Here is a 19,076-nt window from a genome sequence, read left to right as displayed (position 1 = left end):
ACCAGCATTTTCAAGGCGTCGCTCTGCCCCTTCACACCCGGTGCGTCGGGTTAAAAAGGGGGCGTGGCTTCACAGGGTCGGCGTGGTTTCACGGGACCGGGCGTGGCTAGCCATCCCGACCCCAGTTTTCATCACGCCGGGGGTCCGGGAGGAGCGGGCTGCCCGGGGAGTGCTCTTTCTGCAGTGCCGGCTCCTGCTCAGTGACAGGAGCCGGGTTGCTGCACTGTAATGTTACAGTGCAGCACCTGGCTCCTGTCTCTGAGCAGGAGCCATCACTTTGGTGTCACCCCTCAGCGGGCCGCACCCCCCTTCTGATGCCAGCAAGCATTTTATCTACATTGTTTGACCAGACTAGATCTCTTTTTAATGAACTCTTAGGTTAACACCTAGAAATCTTGCACTGGATTTACTAATATATAATTTTTATATATAGTAGATTACAGAATTAATATTGCACAGCACAGACAAGTAACTGTTTCCACTAGTGCTGATCATTGAGGGATATCTTATCCAAAAGTTATCAGAAAGTAAAATTGAATACTTTTTGGCACAAGATGGGCATCCTATAGATTGTAAACCTGCGAGCAGGGCCTTCCTACCTCTATGACTGTCTGGTATTAACCAGTTTTGTTCTATTACTGTTGTTCCAATTGTAAAGCGCAACGGAATATGCTGCGCTATATAAGAAACTATTAATAAATAAATAATAGTATTTTGTTGACCATCACTTAAGGGAATGTCCCACCTTTCTTCATTTAAAAAGAAGGAAACACTAGAGACATTCTGGCAGATAATGAAAGGTAAGCTGGAAAACATTTACCGCTTGTCATTCAGCACTGAATGGTGGTAATCTCATGCTCCGGCTATAAAACCAGGGAGCTCGGTAGTTTGTTGGAGGTTAGTAGCACTTGTTAATTTGATCAAGGCCGAAGTTTACGGAGGATAAAGTAAACAATGCAAACTGCAGACACAATCAGTTTCCTATGGTCAGTGATGTGTGGTCTGTTCCATTTACACTTCACAACAACATCTGATGGGCTTTGTCAGTGCTGCACAGAGTAATTAAACCTGAAATCAATAGCAGGCATTTGTCATGTTTACAGCCGCTCTTTCTGCTGGGTTAAACTCATCAGTTTAGTGCCGTTCTGTTTTACTGCTGAGACACGCTCCATTATTTCTTCAGGTACAGTTGAGATATTCAGTTACAGTACATGTCCAATAGTTTGAACACGTCAGTAAGATTAAAAGGGGCAGGAAAAATGAACGTTTTTATTTAATTTATTTCCAGCGTGCTCCAGACTTCCATTTCTCTTCCCTCCTACTCTTGTTAATTAATGCCCTGGCTTAATATATCCCCATGTTTTGCTCTAGACATAAGGTTAGAAGAGGACACCGACTAGTGCCTGGTGCACAGTCTATATATTTTGTCTAGCTACTACCCTGTGCTTAGTTTGCTTTCAGCGTCTTGAGCAGAAAAAGAATGGACATTGATTTGATTATTTGTCTCACCTACAATTATTGATCATGCTTTACCACACCTACCATGTAAGGTGCACCTGTAAATGAGAGGCACTATGTTTTGAACTGGCCTTAGAGTAATGTGTAATTCTGCATCACATGGAGGTTCTACAGGTTACCATAAAATTTAATTTGTGCTACCTGTTGAATGTTGAGTAAACATTGGTCGCTATATCACCTGTTCAATTGAATGGATGATATAACTGTAGTAGGTCAGTGGATGTGTACACAATATGTCTGTGAATGACGTTGATCACAGACCTATTTCGTCAGCCCTGCAGCACAGCCAATGCCATATATATGTGCAGAAATATTAGCGCATCTGGCTGGTGACATGATGAATGCCTGTACACCTGCTGCAGGGTTGGATGTCACAGCTGGGCTGCCAAATTCAAATGCCCAAAGGACCAACCTAATGAGAGGCCAATCGGTAAGTGTATATGCTTACCAGAATTGGCCCCTCTGTCGGCATGATGGACAGGTCTGCCGTCAAGTCAGCTAGATGTGTACCCAGCATAACACAGGTCCTTGAGAAATAAGATGTCTAATCAACTTTATAGAGACATACTGTAGACTACAGGTAACATGTTAGCTCACAGTGACAGCCATCTGTGAATCAGTAACATAGATTGTAGAATGGCTAAGCACTAAGACCATTTGCTTCATTAGTGTAACTATAGTTTTTGATCATTATAGCTTTTTAAAAGATCAAAAACCTTTCCAATTATAACTTTTAAGATTGATATAAGAATACTGTCATGGTTGACAAATGAATTTGTTAATTCCATCAAAACTAACGCTATTATTTGCTCCAGAATTTCCAGGTACATTTTTTTTTTGCATCTAAAAATATTAACAGAATGCTTATTTCCCAAATGAGTGAATTACTGATGCACCTACCTTACAGTAGATAATGAATGAGAAGAAAATTCTAGAGTCAGAGCTGAAATTTGCATTTGGCACCACATTCCTGTGTCTCTGGGCAGCAGAGGTTAGAGGTGGAGCTTTCCCTACACAGCTGGTCGGATGCATTTTAACAAATGAGTGTGCCTATGTGCATCTTATTTCCACTTAGCCTACCCCAACCGACCCCTGTGAATATGGTGCCCACATTCTGGAACAGTGCCAATCTTTGTTATCTTCTGTGCAGGTGCCATATTTCTGGGAATTTCTTTGGAAATACAGTATGGCAAATGTGTTGACTATAGCAAAGACTTCAGCACTGATACACGTATTTCTGAAGTCGTCGTTGGAAATATAGTATCAGCAACCACTGGTAAGACTCTATTGTGGATGCAGGAATTGCAGTATGGAGCGATATTTGACTAATGCGTCTGTGTGCTTCGAAAACCATGCAACCATTATATACAGTATATGTCACTACTGGTGTGTCAAACTTATTTTATTTAATCAGCACAGAAAAAATAATCAAGGGAATAATAAAATTCTAATTATATAACTTGACTAAGGCGTTGATACTTGTGTAGAGTTGGCCAATATATATTTTGCTGTAAATGTCAAAGCTATAGAATGTTCTGTGTTCAATGTGTGGATGTTAGATTGGGGGTGGAATGTCCTGGATTTCTGATTAAAATATGCAAACCCAACCATTCCTTAGATAGTTGTGTATGGTGTTTATAATATTTGTGTAGTATGAAAAGTTGTTGAATTTATTGCACAAGTCACACACACATACAGTACACAGATTCTGTGATATCTAAAAAAGTGCCCATATTACAGTACTTTGCAGAACAAGTTGAGTCTCCCCTATCCAAAATGCTTGGGACCAGAAGTATTTTAGATTTCAGATTTTTCCATATTTACAAACACTATAAAATGGAAAAAAAAAATCAGAGCATGTAACTGGTTCTCGTCATAGTTCTGAGGACGTACAGTATGTTCTTTGCTTCAATGCATCCAAATAAGTGTAATACCGGGAGAGGCAGAGAAAATACAAAGAGAAGAAAGAAGAATTTGCTATTACTACAAGAAGACAGAAAGATATAGAAGATTAAATTAAATGATTTTCTTATGAAAATTGACTAGAACCAACGCCAGGCTCTGATTTGTTTCTTGTTATATATATTGTTATTGTGATTGTGGGGTGGACCTTAACAATTAGAGCAGGCAACAGGGGATTCTAAGAGCCACCTGAGAGCTCTTCATTTCATTTGTAGTACTTTATACACACAGCCTGATGGTCATTTCATACAGTATTTTAATCATTTTGTGCATGAAACAAAGTTTGTGTACACTGACCCATTACAGAGCAAAGGTGTCACTATCTCAGTCATGCAAACATTTTTGGGGGGATTTTGGATTTCAGAATTTCGTATGTGGGAGACTCCTACTGTACTGTGTTTTCAAATACAGAAATGGACCTGGTAATACATTTTCACCAATACATTTGCAATTAAAGTCTATGAATCACAATTTCTAATTTTGAACAATTGTATCAAACAAGACCATACAGTCGAAATTGCAATGTTCCAACTTGTGTCTTTTTAGATACTGTTCCTTTAAAATGTTAGAAAGATCCTCAGTGCAGTTATATTCCAGAACTACAATTCCTCCACCAATGTAAACAGTGCATCTAAAAAAGCCACCTTTTCCCTGCCATAATGTCTATATATGGGTATCGTGTGTTTGCTCTGAATGAAGGGCAGGTCGGGGGCAGGTTGATTATGATAAGTGGCTAGTCACCGTTCTTTGCATGTCAATATATCACTTGTGATTTCATTCTGCCCTAAATATATAAAAGTAAGCTTGTTATAAATTATACAAAAGTATATAAATAGTGATAGGTTACCAAAAGGAACCCCTGTTACTGTGTGTCCATAAAAGCCAATAAGGAATGTGTTCTAATGTAGGTGAATAGCAACTGATTAATCTCATGAGATACAATAGCAGAGTAGGCTGGGTACACACTTACCTATGCACATCAGATGTGACATTGTGCAAGATTTTCCCCCCACAATCGATATTGGGGGTCATTCCGAGTTGATCGCTCGCTAGCTCTTTTTAGCAGCCGTGCAAACGCTAAGCCGCCGCCCTCTGGGAGTGTATCTTAGCTTAGCAGAAGTGCGAACAAAAGGATCGCAGAGCGGCTACAAAAAAAAATTGTGCAGTTTCAGAGTAGCTCCAGACCTACTCAGCGCTTGCGATCGCTTCAGACTGTTCTGGTCCTGTTTTGACGTCACAAACACGCCCTGCGTTCTCCCAGCTACGCCTGCGTTTTCCGAACACTCCTTGAAAACCGTCAGTTGACACCCAGAAACACCCACTTCCTGTCAATCACTCTGCGGCCAGCAGTGCGACTAAAATGCTTCGCTAGACCTTGTGTAAAAATACATCGGCCGTTGTGAAAGTACGTTGCGCGTGCGCACTGCGCCACATGCGCAGAAGTGCCGGATTTTTCCTTAATCGCAGCGCAGCAAACAATTTTAGCTAGCGATCAACTTGGAATGACCCCCATTGTTCATACACACTGAACGATATTGTGTGCTATACTGGATGACGGCACTCGGCCACATAAAGTTTTGTACAATAACTTTAGATTTCAAGGTAAAATCTAAAGATATTGTACATTGTTAACAACCCGCGGGAGCGCGCATTGTTAATAATATAGTGAATACACACTGGACGATGGGAACGCTATATCGTCCAATCTGGCTGTCCGGACGATATATCGGGTGCATATCGCCAAGTGTGTACCCAGACTAACTATCTCCAATGTAGTGCTAGTCTTACAATGCACTATTGCATTAGGGATTATTAGCTATGCGTAGAGAGACAGCTCATTGTAAAGGCCTTTGTTTGCTGTAACCAGGTTCTGTGTCTAGTAAAATGTCTTGAGTAACCAAGTGGATTCATGTATTTTACTAATGAATAATGCAAAGCACTAAGGGCCTAATTCCGAGGTGGCTGCAGAAGCTCCTGCACCTGCATCTATTTGCTGTCGCCTGTCTGTGACTTTATAGAAATGCCACTACAAAGTGCTACTCTTGTGTATATTCATGGCTCCAAATGTGCAAGGACTGGGACGCCCACTGTCAGCATCTGTAGGCGCTGTAATACTGATCTATATATCTTTAGAGACTTTATCGGTCACACCATCGATATTTGCACCAGGGGGGGACATGTACAAAGCAATGAAAAGTGTGGAAAAGTTGCCCATGGCAACCAATCAGCATTGAAGAAACATTTATACTTTACATACTATAAAATTATACAGAGCAGCTGATTGGTTGCCATGGGCAACATCTCCACTGGCTCATTTCTTCACTCTTATCACTGCTTAGTACATCTCCCCATCCCTATATGGCCTCCTATGTGAGCGGGTGAGCATCTGTGTGCGCAAACACTTTCACTGATACACCCGTAACACTCCTATACGACGAGCATAAGATGGGACATTGTCATATTTTGTCTAAACTTCCCAGTAACACACACTACATTTTTAATACATATCTCTGTGTGTGTGTCTGAAATCACAACTATGAATTTGTATGGACACAATTGGGTCACATGCGCGGTGTGACCTAGATGTACTGTATGCACAGTAGCAAAGAATCGCTCCGCTACATCCAACATCAGCAGCTAGAGTCTGATTGGTTGCAATGGGCAACTTCTACACTTGCCCTCTTTAAAAATTGTGATACACCCCCCCTTAAATGTTAGTATTTGGATGTAGTAATGGGATGTACAGTCTTCAAATAAAATAATTTAGCAAAGCTCAATGGGGTAAATGTATGAAGCAGTAATAAGAGAGGTGAAGTGAGCCAGTGGAGAAGTTGCCCATGGCAACCAATCAGCATTGAAGTAACATTTATAATTTGCATACTATAAAATTATACAGAGCAGCTGATTGGTTGTCATGGGCAGCTTCTCCACTAGCTCACTTCTCCTCTCTTATTATTGCTTCATACATTTACCCCAATATGACATCTTCCAAACATTAAAACATCTTGTTCCAACTTTCCCTTTCAATTTGTAGTATGAAGAGTACATGTAGCTCTGTTTGGGGGTTTTCTTCATTCAGATCTCTATTGATTTCAGTATATTGGAGGTTTAGTTTATATTTAATGTTTCATTCTGGGGAAATGGTTATCTGTCATGATATAATGAATGTGATAGTATATTTACCTAATGTAAATTGTTTATTGTTTAATCTCACAACACAGGGAGCTTTGCAGGCAGCACTTGATGAAAATGCAGCATTAGTTAAGGAGTATCAGACTCTGCAAACCAGCTATTTGGATGAGAAAGATAAGCAGTTGGGCATCTTTGAAAGCAGGCTATCAATGGAGGCAACAGTACGAGACTACTTGCAGGTAATTTTAAATGGACAACTTATTAGAAGTGCTACTGCTTTGCATTCAGAATCTTGGTAAATTCACGGGTGTTTTGGGGGGATAGCCCGCAAAATGTATTGATGAATAAACCCCATACTGCACTGTGATATCTCCAATAGCACATAAAAAGTAACAAACCCTCTCCTTTCCCCATTTCATTTTCCAACTTAATGGAATCAAAATATATTTGGGAATTCAATTTCTTACAAATGATCAACACAAAACACTCTGTAATGTCAAATAAATGCTGGAAAAATAACTTATTTACATACAAGTTTGATGATTTTATTACATGTGTAACTATCCTTCCTTGTAATAATTGGCAGAAGCAAATTTAGCTGCAATGATAGCTGTCAGTTGGTTTGGGGCGTCATTCCGACCCGATCGCACGCTGCACTTCTTCGCAGCCGCGCAATCGGGTCGGAACCGCGCAGGTGTATCGTTGCCCGGCAACGGCCGTCGCCAGGCAGCGACAACGCTAGCGAAGAAAGCGGTCGCAGCGACGACTGCAAGAAGATTGACAGGAGGAAGGTGGAATCGGACGGCAACTCACCGTTTTCGGGGACTGGTGAGTCCAATGCAGGCGTGTCCAGGCATTTGGTGGGCGGATGTCTGACGTCAATTCTGGGACCTGCATCGCTGGATAGATCGCACAGTAACTCTTACCCTGGTCTTCTTTTACAGGAAACTTTTTTTGCATAGCAGGGCTGCAAAAGCGTTCGCAGCCCTGCTATGCTGAAATACACAACCCCATAGGCAGCGTCTAGTTGATCGCACGGGCAGCAAAAAGTTGCTACGTGCGATCAACTTGGAATGACCCTCTTGGTTAGGTCTGGACAGTACAGTTTTCACAACATTTTCTTTGCAAAATTGCAAAGTTCCATGAGGTTGGCTGGAGTCCATTGAGAATAGAAACTTTTAAATAATTCAATTGATTCTTGATGGGATTGAGGTTTGGCCTGTGGTCCACTCCAAAACATTGTTGAAGTGTTTTTTTTGTTTGTTTGTTTTTAAGCCACTACAACTCTGCTTTATGCATTTGGTCATTGTGCTGTGGAAACATAAATAATTTTCCCAAGTCCCATGACTGCAACAGACTTTGGTCTACTTTTAAGGTTTCATCCATGCTATTTATTAGTGCAAGTCTTTCAGCCCCTGAAGCAGCATGCATCCCTATAGCATTATGCTTCTGCCATCATTGTAGGCAGGGCTGCCATCAGAATCCTCATCCTATCTCATTTCTCCAGCACAGTGGTCACAGAGTTGTAGCATGGATCCCTGGCACCTAGATTAAGTACATGCCCCTCCTCATTCAGGCATTCATACATCACACACACTTAAATGCAATAAAAAAAATAAAAAAATACTGATTACACAAAAGTTCTTTGTTCAAAGAATAAAGTGTTTTTCTTCTTCAAATGGTCAGGTATTGATTCTTGTGAAACTTCTCCATACAAAGTATAACCGTCGGTGGTTATTGCTGGTAGTAGCACGTTCATAAATGATGGTAACTTTTTGAAATGAGAAAAATGACAAAAGATTTATTTAAAAAAAAAAGTGCTTTCCAGTTATATATAGCATTAAACATGATCTTTCCTGCGTTCATCCACACTACTTCTGATGCGCATCCACCAGCCAGGAAGAGTGAAGTTGCGATGGGGGTGGTGACAGAATCAGAAACATGGTAGGGGGGCGGGGATTAGAGGCATGGGGATTGGTGGTCAGAGGAACACATGGGGAGTAGTGGTCAAAGGAACAATTGGATAGGGGCAGACGCACACCTAGGGTGGTGGTGGCGACAGAGGCACACTTTGCCAGTGAAGTTGGCAGAAAGGACGTAGGGGGTCAGTTTTACACTTGGGGAACTTCTGCCACTGTGCTCCTCTATTACTGTGCACTATGGTAGTCACAGCAGTATAATGGGCACTGCAAGGGTGATAAAGGAGTAGAGTCGTAGGCAGAGAATAGGAGAAGCTATTGGTTAGTCTAAAATCTCCATCCTTCTATGAGAGGAGGACCTGGGGCATGCAACTACCATGCTTCACCCGCAACTAACTCCTGTTCTGCAGCTTCAGCTAATCACTATCAGTGTCAGGGAACCAGGGGGCCTGCAGTGCGCTGATGATCCTGGCAGCAAACTACTTTTACTCACAGGCAGGTGTCTTGGAAGTCATTAGCAGGCATAATCACCAGCATGCTGTGGTCTCCCCTCTGAGCTCGGACCCAGTACATTAGTACTGGCTGTACATCCCTGATAACGGCCCTGATAATAGAGACAGTGACTCAGATTTATCAGGCCTTGGAGAGTGATAAATTGCACGGTTATAAAGTACCAGCCAATCAGCTCCTAACTGCCATGCTAGAGGCTGAGTTAGAAAAATTACAATTAGGAGCTGATTGGTTGGTACTTTATCAACGTGCAATTTATCACTCTCCAAGTTTGATAAATCTGGGCCAGTGTTCTTGGCAGGATGTGTAGTGTTAGGTTTATACCAAGCACATCACCTAGATTTGAAGTCAACAAGTAAAATATTGGTCTCATCTGACTATTTACTCTTCCTCTATTGATTATATGTGTTACCCACAAGCTTTCTGGCTCACCGTGAAAATGCATTTTGTTGTGCCAACTTCCATAAACTACAGATTTGTAATGTAAACAGTCTGTTGTCTTCTCATGGACAGTTACAGTATCTGCAGTGGAAAATTCTAACTCTATCAGAGTTGTCCTAGACTGCTTGGGGACTTCCCTAGCAAGTGTATCCTCATGCATAGGTTCAGTTTTACAAATTGCCTGCTCTGTACAAATTCACAGCTGTGCCATATTGCATCTGTTTGGGGAGGGAGGGAGGGGGGCGATCATTGGACATTGCTCACGTGTATTTTAATCTTTTGAAATCTTATCGTTATTTTCCACCCTTTTAATTTAAACCTTTTTTTTTATTTGCTATGATGTGCATTGATATTCATAATGGAACTCATGTGCATCAATTGTTAAGGGATCACTGATCAGTAACTAACTGAAAAGGAATAGAATCTGAGGGAACTAACAGAACTTAACAGGCTGGCCCTCACCTCTTCCCTGATTACCTTCTCCCAAGCCTGGGAGTTCTCCTGTGCTCCTCCTGACCTTTGGAAAGCCCTCCCACACATCGTCAGACGTTCACCCAGCCTTCCAATGTGCCCTCAAAACTATCTCTTTAGGCACTCCTACCAACCCTCCAACCTCTACAATACCCAACTCTGCTCCCCTATCCCTGTTTGTGTCCACCCACAGCACCCCTACATAACATAAACTCTCTCCCTCTATGTCACTACATGATTACATAATATGTAGATTTAATCATGTATATGTGTAAAGTTGTGCTCTTGTATGTAACTTCTCCATCTGAAGCCCTTTGTACTTGGTAATGTAGCTGTGTTTCATCATTGTGTGCTTCACTGCAGAACCCTTGTGGTGCCTAATAAATAAAATATAATAATACCAATAAAGCTCATTTAAAATCTTCTTATCATCCTTCCAAATATTCTACAGCCTCAGTTAGTAATATGGATAGTAGACACACAGATTCAGTATTTACATGTCATTAAACTTGTGTCTCAGGATTGTCAACATTCATCACTATCAGTTGGACTGTAGGTGTTAGACAGAGAGTCCTATTTCAAGTCACAGAGCACACAGGCTTTGAATTTCTTCAAATAATATTAGGGGTTTTAGACACTTTTGGACAGATCTTACACTATATTACCATCGATTGACAGGCAATGCTAAAACTCCCTGACTAATGCAATTGTACGTTTTAGAAAAAGCACAAGCATCGATATGAAAAATGTAGTTTCTATGTTTATTTTTTTCTAGAGTTCAAAGTAATGCAAATTTTGACACAAATTAAAATAAATCCTGAATATAAAAGGCGAGCTAGGAAGAACTTTTATCAAGTATGCTAGAGCAGCCTTTTCATTCTAATATGAAACTATAGTAAGGATCATTGCACTAATGCTGGAGGATTTGTGATAATGTTGCAGAAATTTTTACTGTCAAAACGGAACTGCAGTGTAATGACTTTTGTTATCATGGCTTCTAATAACTATTCAGCATAAATTGACCCCACATATGTTAAATTGAAATAATATGTCAGCCACATAATACGATAAAGGAGACATAGAGGATGCCTTAAGAATTCTGTATTATTGCATCTACTGTAGCGTCATTTGCTAGGGATTTAGCAAAGTCTGTTCTAGTTTTCTGTCACTCTTGCACCAAACTTCCCAATGGAAAAGACAGGAGGAGGGTGCTTGACAATAGCTATCCAATTCCTAATAAACATATAGGAGGATGAGCCTTGATTTCAGTGAATACTGTATATGAAGCTTGAAACTAATTAAGAGTATAAATGTAATCGTACACAATACAATTTTTGATGGCCAATTCACCACATGTATGCATACTTGCCTACTCTCCCGGAATGGCCGGCAAGCTTCCGAAAATCAGGAGACCCTCCTGGCCCCCTGGAAGAACAGGCAAGTCTCCCGTTTTGTATGTGCCCCCTGCCGGCCTCCCACTTAGTAAGTAAAGTGGGCGGTCCGGGAAGTCAATGACTCGATTCTCACTGAATCACGTCATCATAGCCACGCCTCCTGCAGTATAATGCCGGTAATACATGGGCATTACAGAGCAGGGGGCGTGGCTACAATGATGGCCCGCTGTAACCATGCCCCTGTTCCTCTTCCTCTCCACGCCCTTGCCGCATCATAGCATAGCCTTTCCCTGTCCCACCTCCTGCTGTTCTGACCTGGCCTCTTCTCTCCTGCAGAGAGCAGCTGGGATGTTGGCAAGTATGCATGTATGGGAACAAAAAGTCCACCAATGGGAAGCTAGATTGGCACTCTTTTTGTTCTCAAATGTGTAGTCATGAGTTACTGGTGAGGCACAGGGTGTCAGTGCCTCCATCCATCAAATCTCTCCCCCTTTTTTCTCCAGCTATAAAATATCTCTCCCCTTGTGCATCTCCAGTAGTCCAGTATCTACCCTGTGTGTATCCAGCAATCAAATCTGCCCCCTTGTTTGTCTTCAGCAAACCAATCCCAAACCTCTCTCTTTAACAAGGTTTCATAATTTGCTTACTTTTGCTGTCTACCCTCTACTTCCTTCCTCCACAGTGCGCTCTCTGCTGTGAATGATGCTGATGGGACCTTAGGTCACGCCAGCGCCACACTGATGGAAGCTGAAGGAGCTATATGATTGGCACTGAGCTGTATAGGCTTTCTGCTGTTGTTGCTTTGCTGCCTATCATAATGTATGGTGCAACAGGGCAGGAACTTCCCATCAGGCAGCTACTGTCAGCTGGGACTTCTGAATCTGGAGCCGGCACAGCACACCTTCGATATCCAGCCTGCCCAAATGCCCTAGGCATTTGCCTATACTGCCTATGCCTAGGGCTGGCTCTGCATTTCAGCATAGGAAGTAAATACTAGCTGGGAATTAAACATACAGTAGCTGGCAATACATCGCGTAATGAGATACCAGGGAATTCTCCATTCCATTTAGCCATAGTATCCTGTATTTTATCCAAGTCAATTTGACACTGTGTATACTTGTAAATGTAAGAATTGTAGACATTTTCAGAGGAGCAATAAACAGCGTACACAATTCCAATCAGTCTCCGTCAAAGCAGAGAACACCTTTATAGCATAATGTAACTAGAAACTTGAACATAAGTAAAGAGGGGAATAGACAGGTCTGGGAGTAGGGATTCGAGCTGCAGATAGGTATAGAGAGAGATGCTGAGAGGATCCACCACTAGGCAGCGATAGCGCAGACCCTGGAGGTACTATTTATTTTTTAATCACGCCAGAGAACCCCCCCCCCCCCCCCCGAAAAAAAAAAGTCGGGGATGGAAGGCAAAAGGGACACTGATAATGTTAACCATTGATGGGAGCAAAGTGAACGTCAAGCCTCCCATGTAGCACGGATTAACAAATTGTAGCTGTAATTGTCCCCATGGGCATTATCCCTTTATGAGGGATTGGATGGAAAATGCAAGCCAAGGTATTTGAGAGAGGTTATAGCCCATTGAAAGGAAAAACTGCCCTCCCACCCTGTATGGGTCTGCCTATAAAACGCAAATTCTTCTGTTTTGGGTTTATTAACCAGAAAAAGAATACATTTCTGAAGAATGTGTAAGGATGCTGGGATCGCTGCTTGATGTTTGTTAAAATGGAATCCGGATGGAAAATAGACATTAAATGAATAGAGAGTCACGACACCAGATGGTTCACAGTCAATAGGACGGTAGGGTCAAAAGTTCACAGGGTCAAAAAGTCGACAGTTAGATGGACTTTGATATGAACTTAGGTTAACAAGGTCAAAAGGTTGACACATGGTTTTCATGATTTTTAGGGTTAGGGGATAGGATTAGAGTTAGGGGTAGGCTTAGGGACTTGAGGGGGGGGGGGGGGGGTTATGGTTAGGTTCCTGGAGGGGACGGTTAAGGTTTGGCACTTGGTGAAAGGTTATGGTTAGGCCGCGGAAAGGGGCAGTTAGGGTTAGGCACTACGGGGAGGGGGAGGTTTTCAGTTAGGATTAGGGTTAAAATAGCACAAAATAACATGTGTCGATCTTTTCTGTGTTGCATGTTTACCTTTTGGCTCTGTTGACCTAAGTCCTTATCGACCATGTAATTGTCAATCTTTTGACCTTGTCGACTTATTGACTGTCGATCTATTATTCCACACCCATTACAATGTAATAATAAGTCATCTGCACTATTTTATTTTTCATTTTATTTTATTTATTATGGGGGAGGGGGCACTATTTATGTTATATATTAGAGGGACACCACTAATTATGTATTATGGAGTCAGTACTCCTTATTTTATTTATTAATGATACACTGTTTTTTCTTTTTGGCACTACATGTGAAAAACAGTATGCCCATGTGCATGCAGCATGCAAGACCAGTCATGGTATGTAAGTGCCTGCTGACACTCGTAGTTCCAAAATAGGTTTAAATATGCTGTATATTCACAGTATTGCCATGGTACTCAGTGGCCAATGGAAGATGGTGCAGTGGTACTGAGTATTTTCCCAGTGCTCTCCAGTTGCAGAGTCCTTGTAATTTTTATAGCAAAATCACCAGCCCACTGCTGAGAGTAGACTGAGCAACTGAGCACTTACAGAATATACTGTCGAGGTGGGAACTTTTTTAATTCTTTAAATGATTTACTTTTTCAGTTCTAATATGAATGAATGCTCAACTGACATTCAGTTTTTACTACCTCGTCCAGGGATGTTGAGAAGCTACGGGGCCCAGATACAGCAGATGGTATGGTTAAATCCAGGAGGCATGGACAGTACCCCCTTCCCCCTTCCCCTCCCCGACACTACAACGGGAGACAAAGCATCCCTAAGGCCATGCTGGGGTAATTAGTAACTGTTTCCTCACCCAACCTCCTCTCTGCACCCCTGATCTCGTTTATCAAATCCACGGATTTTTGTTTTTTTACATGGTTCGTTGTATGCTCATTCTTAAAAATAAGAATTGCAGTCTCCGATCTGGTAGATTTTAGTCATGTGCTTTGATGTGCAGGTTTGGGTTTTAGTAAATCGCACATAAAGATGTGTCCTCATACACTATTACTGCAGTCGCACCAAAATACCTCTTGTTGATGCACATGGTCTGTGTGACTCGGCTCGCGCCGAGCATCTTTTTTGCTTGAATGTGTGTCTTATTCGCAATACAATGCAACAATATCACTTACACTGATTCATATGATATGTGACACTTGTATATCTGTGTGCGACTGAGTCTGAATCTGTATACAAAGTCTATATTGCAGCAGCTGCAGCTTTTTTCCATGCCAGGTTCCATTGTGTTTCGTACAAACTCAGAAGCACACGGATATACAAGGGTCTCATATCATATTAATCAGTGCAGTCTCATGAAGCAGCTTATAGCAATCGTGTGCTATTAAGACAAGAAAAATATGCAAAAATACCCTTGTGAGTCTGAGTATGCCAAATTGTATTGTTCAGATAAACTACAGACTCTTTTATGAGAGATTTATTGAAATAAAATTGATTTATATACTAGACACTAACGTACTGAACTGGTTCTCCAGTTAGAGACTGTTAATATCTCAGGAATAATACAACAGTTTTTCTGTGAACTGAAAAGTAAAATTACATAATTTGTGTTATTTATCTTGAAAGCGTATAGGAAGGGGAGATATTATACAACTTTTATGAAATAAATAATTTATGGGCATATTTATCACAATCAGCATCTCTGATGTGGATGGGATGTTGTGAAAAATTCGCCCAAATCCGCAATGCAGTATTTGAAGTTTGAACACAACTCAAGGATGTATCAAATATTGCATACAGGGACAGAGCTTGCGAGAAAGCTCTACCCCTACGAATCCTCTTACAGCACCTCTCTGGGTATTTTTTGTGAAAAAAATCCTGAGCATGTGAACGCCCCCCCCCCCCCCCCCCCCCCCCTTCCCTCACATGACTTTTCCTACAGCCAAGATTGACTAGTGATCCTGGGGGCAGCTGGCCATCTGATCCTGTGCTCAGCTACGCCCCCCAGTGTGGTAACGTGAGATGCCTGCTTCACAGTATTACCATACTGCACCAGGTGTCACAGAAGGAGCACAGTGATCAGATAATCGTCTGTCCTCACCGGATCACCAATCACTGGTCTCTAGTGCAGCTAAGTATTAATTTTTTTTTTTTTTTTTTTAATCTTCTTTTTTTTTTATTTACACAGTAATCAGTCTGCATGTCTGTCAGAGACACATGGCTGATCACAGGGGCCGGATCAAAGCTCATCCTTCACTGCCAGCAGACAGAGAAGGCTGTGCAGAAGCTAGGAAACCAGAGTGGAGCCCTATTAAAGCAATCTGAAGATAGCATTATTATCACAAGGCTCCCTCCAGTATTTTTTTCCATTTAAAGTTTAGTAAATTCTGGCAGACCACGTTTCCCATTACAAGTATAAAAAATGCGATAGGATTAGTGAAACAATGCGGATTTAAGGGCTTCGAGGAGAATTTAGCAAATTTTCCTCCAATTGCCCTTTAGTACATTCAGGTGATACTAAAACAATGTGAAAAGAGTGTGAAAACACACTTTTTCTCTTACGTCCTAGAGGATGCTGGGGTCCACATTAGTACAATGGGGTATAGACTGGTCCACCATGAGCCACTGGCACTTTAAGAGTTTGAGAGTGTGGGCTGGCTCCTCCCTCTATGCCCCTCCTACCAGACTCCGTTTAGAAAATGTGCCAGAGGAGCCGGTCACAGCTTGGGGAGCTCCTAGAGCCTCTTTAGTTTTATTATTTTCCTAAGAGTTAGTTAGGCACAGGGAGGCTGCTTGCAACAGCCTCCCTGCTTTGTGGGACTAAGGGGGGAGTAGTGTCCACCCTGTGGGGTTTCGAGCCACTATCTCCGCTGACAGGACATTAGCTCCTGAGGGTGCTGATCGTTAGCCGCTTTTGTCTCCAGACTGTCAAAAAAGTTGGTTTTACCTGTCCCTGGATCTACCACGTTAAAAGAACCGGCGGATCGTAAGACTGATACTACGCTCAAATCCATATACACTGCTTCAGGAGTGACGTTAAGGCCCACTATTGCCTATGCATGGATTTATAAAGCCATAGTAAAGTGGTCAGGCACATTACTAGAGGATTTGGATACAATGGATAGAAGTGACATTGAATTGTTTTTACGTAACATACAGGATTCTGCGGGGTTCATGGTGGAATCCATGAAGGACCTGGGTACGCTGACTGCACGGATATCTTCCATGTCGTTCTCAGCTCGTAGGGGTCTCTGGCTATGCCAATGGTCTGCAGACGCGGAATCCAGGAGAAGTGTGGAGAACCTACCCTACACAGGTCAGGCTCTATTTGGGGAAGCATTAGATGCGTGGATTTCCACGGTAACCGCGGGTAAGTAACCTTTCCTTCCCTCTGCTACACCTTCTACGAAGAAACCATGTTTCTGCCGGAGGAGAAAGCGTTGGTGATTCAAACAATGGTCCGGGATGTCCTGAAGCCAACCCGGGTATCGGTTCATCAGTGCATTCGCCTTCTGGGGAAGATGGTTGCCTCCTACGAGGCCCTACAGTATGGAAGGTTTCATACTCGGTTCTTCCAACTGGATCTCCTAGACAAGTGGTCAGGATCTCACGTACACAGGCACCAGAGGATACGTCTGTCGCCGAAAGCCAGGATTTCACTTCTCTGGTGGCTGCAAATGCCTCACCTTCTGGAGGGCCGCAGGTTCAGGATTCAGGACTCGACCCTTCTAACCACGGATGCAAGTCTCCGGGGCTGGGGCGCAGTCACTCAGGGGGAAACCTTTCAAGGAAGGTGGTCAAGCCTGGAATCCAGTCTTCCAATAAACATTCTGGAACTAAAAGCCGTCTACAACTGTCTTCTCCAAGCGGCTCATCTTCTGCGAGATTGAGCCATTCAAGTGCAGTCGGACAGTGTAACGACGGTGGCGTACATAAACCGACAGGGCGGAACAAAGAGCAGAGCTGCAATGTCAGAGGTAACAAGGATCATCCTCTTGGCAGAAAAGCATGCGGTGGCGCTGTCAGCAATCTTCATTCCGGGAGTAGACAACTGGGAAGCGGACTTCCTCAGCAGACACGATCTCCATCCAGGAGAGTGGGGACTCCATCCGGAGGTGTTTACGGAGGTGACAAATCTTTGGGGAGTTCCTCAAATCGACATGATGGCCTCCAGCCTCAACAAGACGCTTCGGAGGTAATGTGGACCCCAACATCCTCTTGGACGTAAGAGAAAATAGGATTTTAATTACCTACTGTTAAATCCTTTTCTCGTAGTCCATAGAGGATGTGGGGGCCCGCCCAGCGCTTCGTTATCCTTTAGTGATTTATTGGTTCAGTACTGCTTTGTTCTTGGTTAAGTACTGTTTTGTTACTTGGTTAAGTAATCTTGTTCAGCCGTTGCTGATTTTTCAAGCTGGTTAGCTTGGTTTGCCTTGTATGTGTGAGCTGGTGTGAATCTCGCCACTATCTGTGTTAAATCCTTCTCTCGAAGTTGTCCGTCTCCTCGGGCAGAGTTCCTATACTGAGTCTGGTAGGAGGGGCATAGAGGGAGGAGCCAGCCCACACTCTAAAACTCTTAAAGTGCCAGTGGCTCCTAGTGGGCCCGTCTATACCCCATGCTACTAATGTGGACACCAGCATCCTCTACGGACTACGAGAAAAGGATTTACCGGTAGGTAATTAAAATCCTATTTTTACAATATTTTAGTAAAAAAATGTTTTATAAATATGCCTGTTAGTGTTATATATCAGAGCAGGTTTAGAGATATTTTACAAATAGTGATTATTATATTTGTAATTTATTATAGGGATCTTTTAAAATGTAGCATTAATCCAATACCTTCTATTATTTGTACTTAATAAAAATCATTCTCTTAAAAAAAAATTGGTTTCTGTAGATCATGTTCTACTTGGGAAATCTATGCACTTGGGCTGGCAAGATTCTCACCCAATCGGTTTGATTAGTAGGAAACCACAGTATACTGTAATGAGCTTTTTGATCAATGGAAAAAGACACATCATGCTCCTCCTCTACTTCCTCCCCTATCTTTTTGCTTTCTATGTACAGTACAGTAATGTTAAGTAGGCGATTATATGTATATCTGTTTACACTCGGATTCTCTGCATGACATATTCTGTTGCAATTAATTCTCCCCATGCAAGTAACATGAGCAAATTCTCCAGAAATATGTTAGGAGTATGGAATATGATGTGTGTAGACGTCAGTGGCTGTAGAGGCACTGGCTAATAGTATTGGAACCAGCTTTACATACACACACATATATGAACACAATGTTCTATGTGGGCATTATACAAAGATGCAGCAGTATATATAAAATCACATATTTTTTCTTCTTACCAACTAATAACATGAAAACAGTTTGTTGCAGAAAATTCTAGCTTATAGCCGCCACACCTTTGGTTTCTCCCTGACATTCCCTGTATTACCAGGTGAGCGCTGCACATGAGGTAAGTTTTGACGAGAAAAATGATTAGAATAATACAAAGAGGATATTTATAAGTTACAGTATCAATCTCTTCTTTGTATTATTCTAATCACTTTTGTAGTCAAAACTCTGGAGTATACTGGAGTTTGGGCCTAATTCTGAGTTGATCGCAGC

At 42.1% G+C, this 19,076-nt stretch overlaps 1 protein-coding gene across 2 annotated transcripts in view; it reads left to right on the top strand.

Moving 5' to 3' along the window:
* The window catches only part of CCDC178 (coiled-coil domain containing 178), a 754,227-nt gene that overhangs the window by 601,569 nt on the left and 133,582 nt on the right, over positions 1 to 19,076 (top strand). For both annotated transcript variants that reach the window (XM_063923667.1, XM_063923668.1), the window contains one exon: positions 6,702 to 6,851. In XM_063923667.1, the coding sequence (XP_063779737.1) occupies positions 6,702 to 6,851 (150 nt within the window). The remainder of the gene's footprint in view (positions 1 to 6,701; positions 6,852 to 19,076) is intronic.

The sequence above is a fragment of the Pseudophryne corroboree genome, chromosome 5 (assembly GCF_028390025.1).
Source record: "Pseudophryne corroboree isolate aPseCor3 chromosome 5, aPseCor3.hap2, whole genome shotgun sequence".
NCBI classification, from domain to species: domain Eukaryota; kingdom Metazoa; phylum Chordata; class Amphibia; order Anura; family Myobatrachidae; genus Pseudophryne; species Pseudophryne corroboree.
Note: the sequence above shows the minus strand (reverse complement) of the source record. Positions and strands in the feature narration are given on the sequence as shown.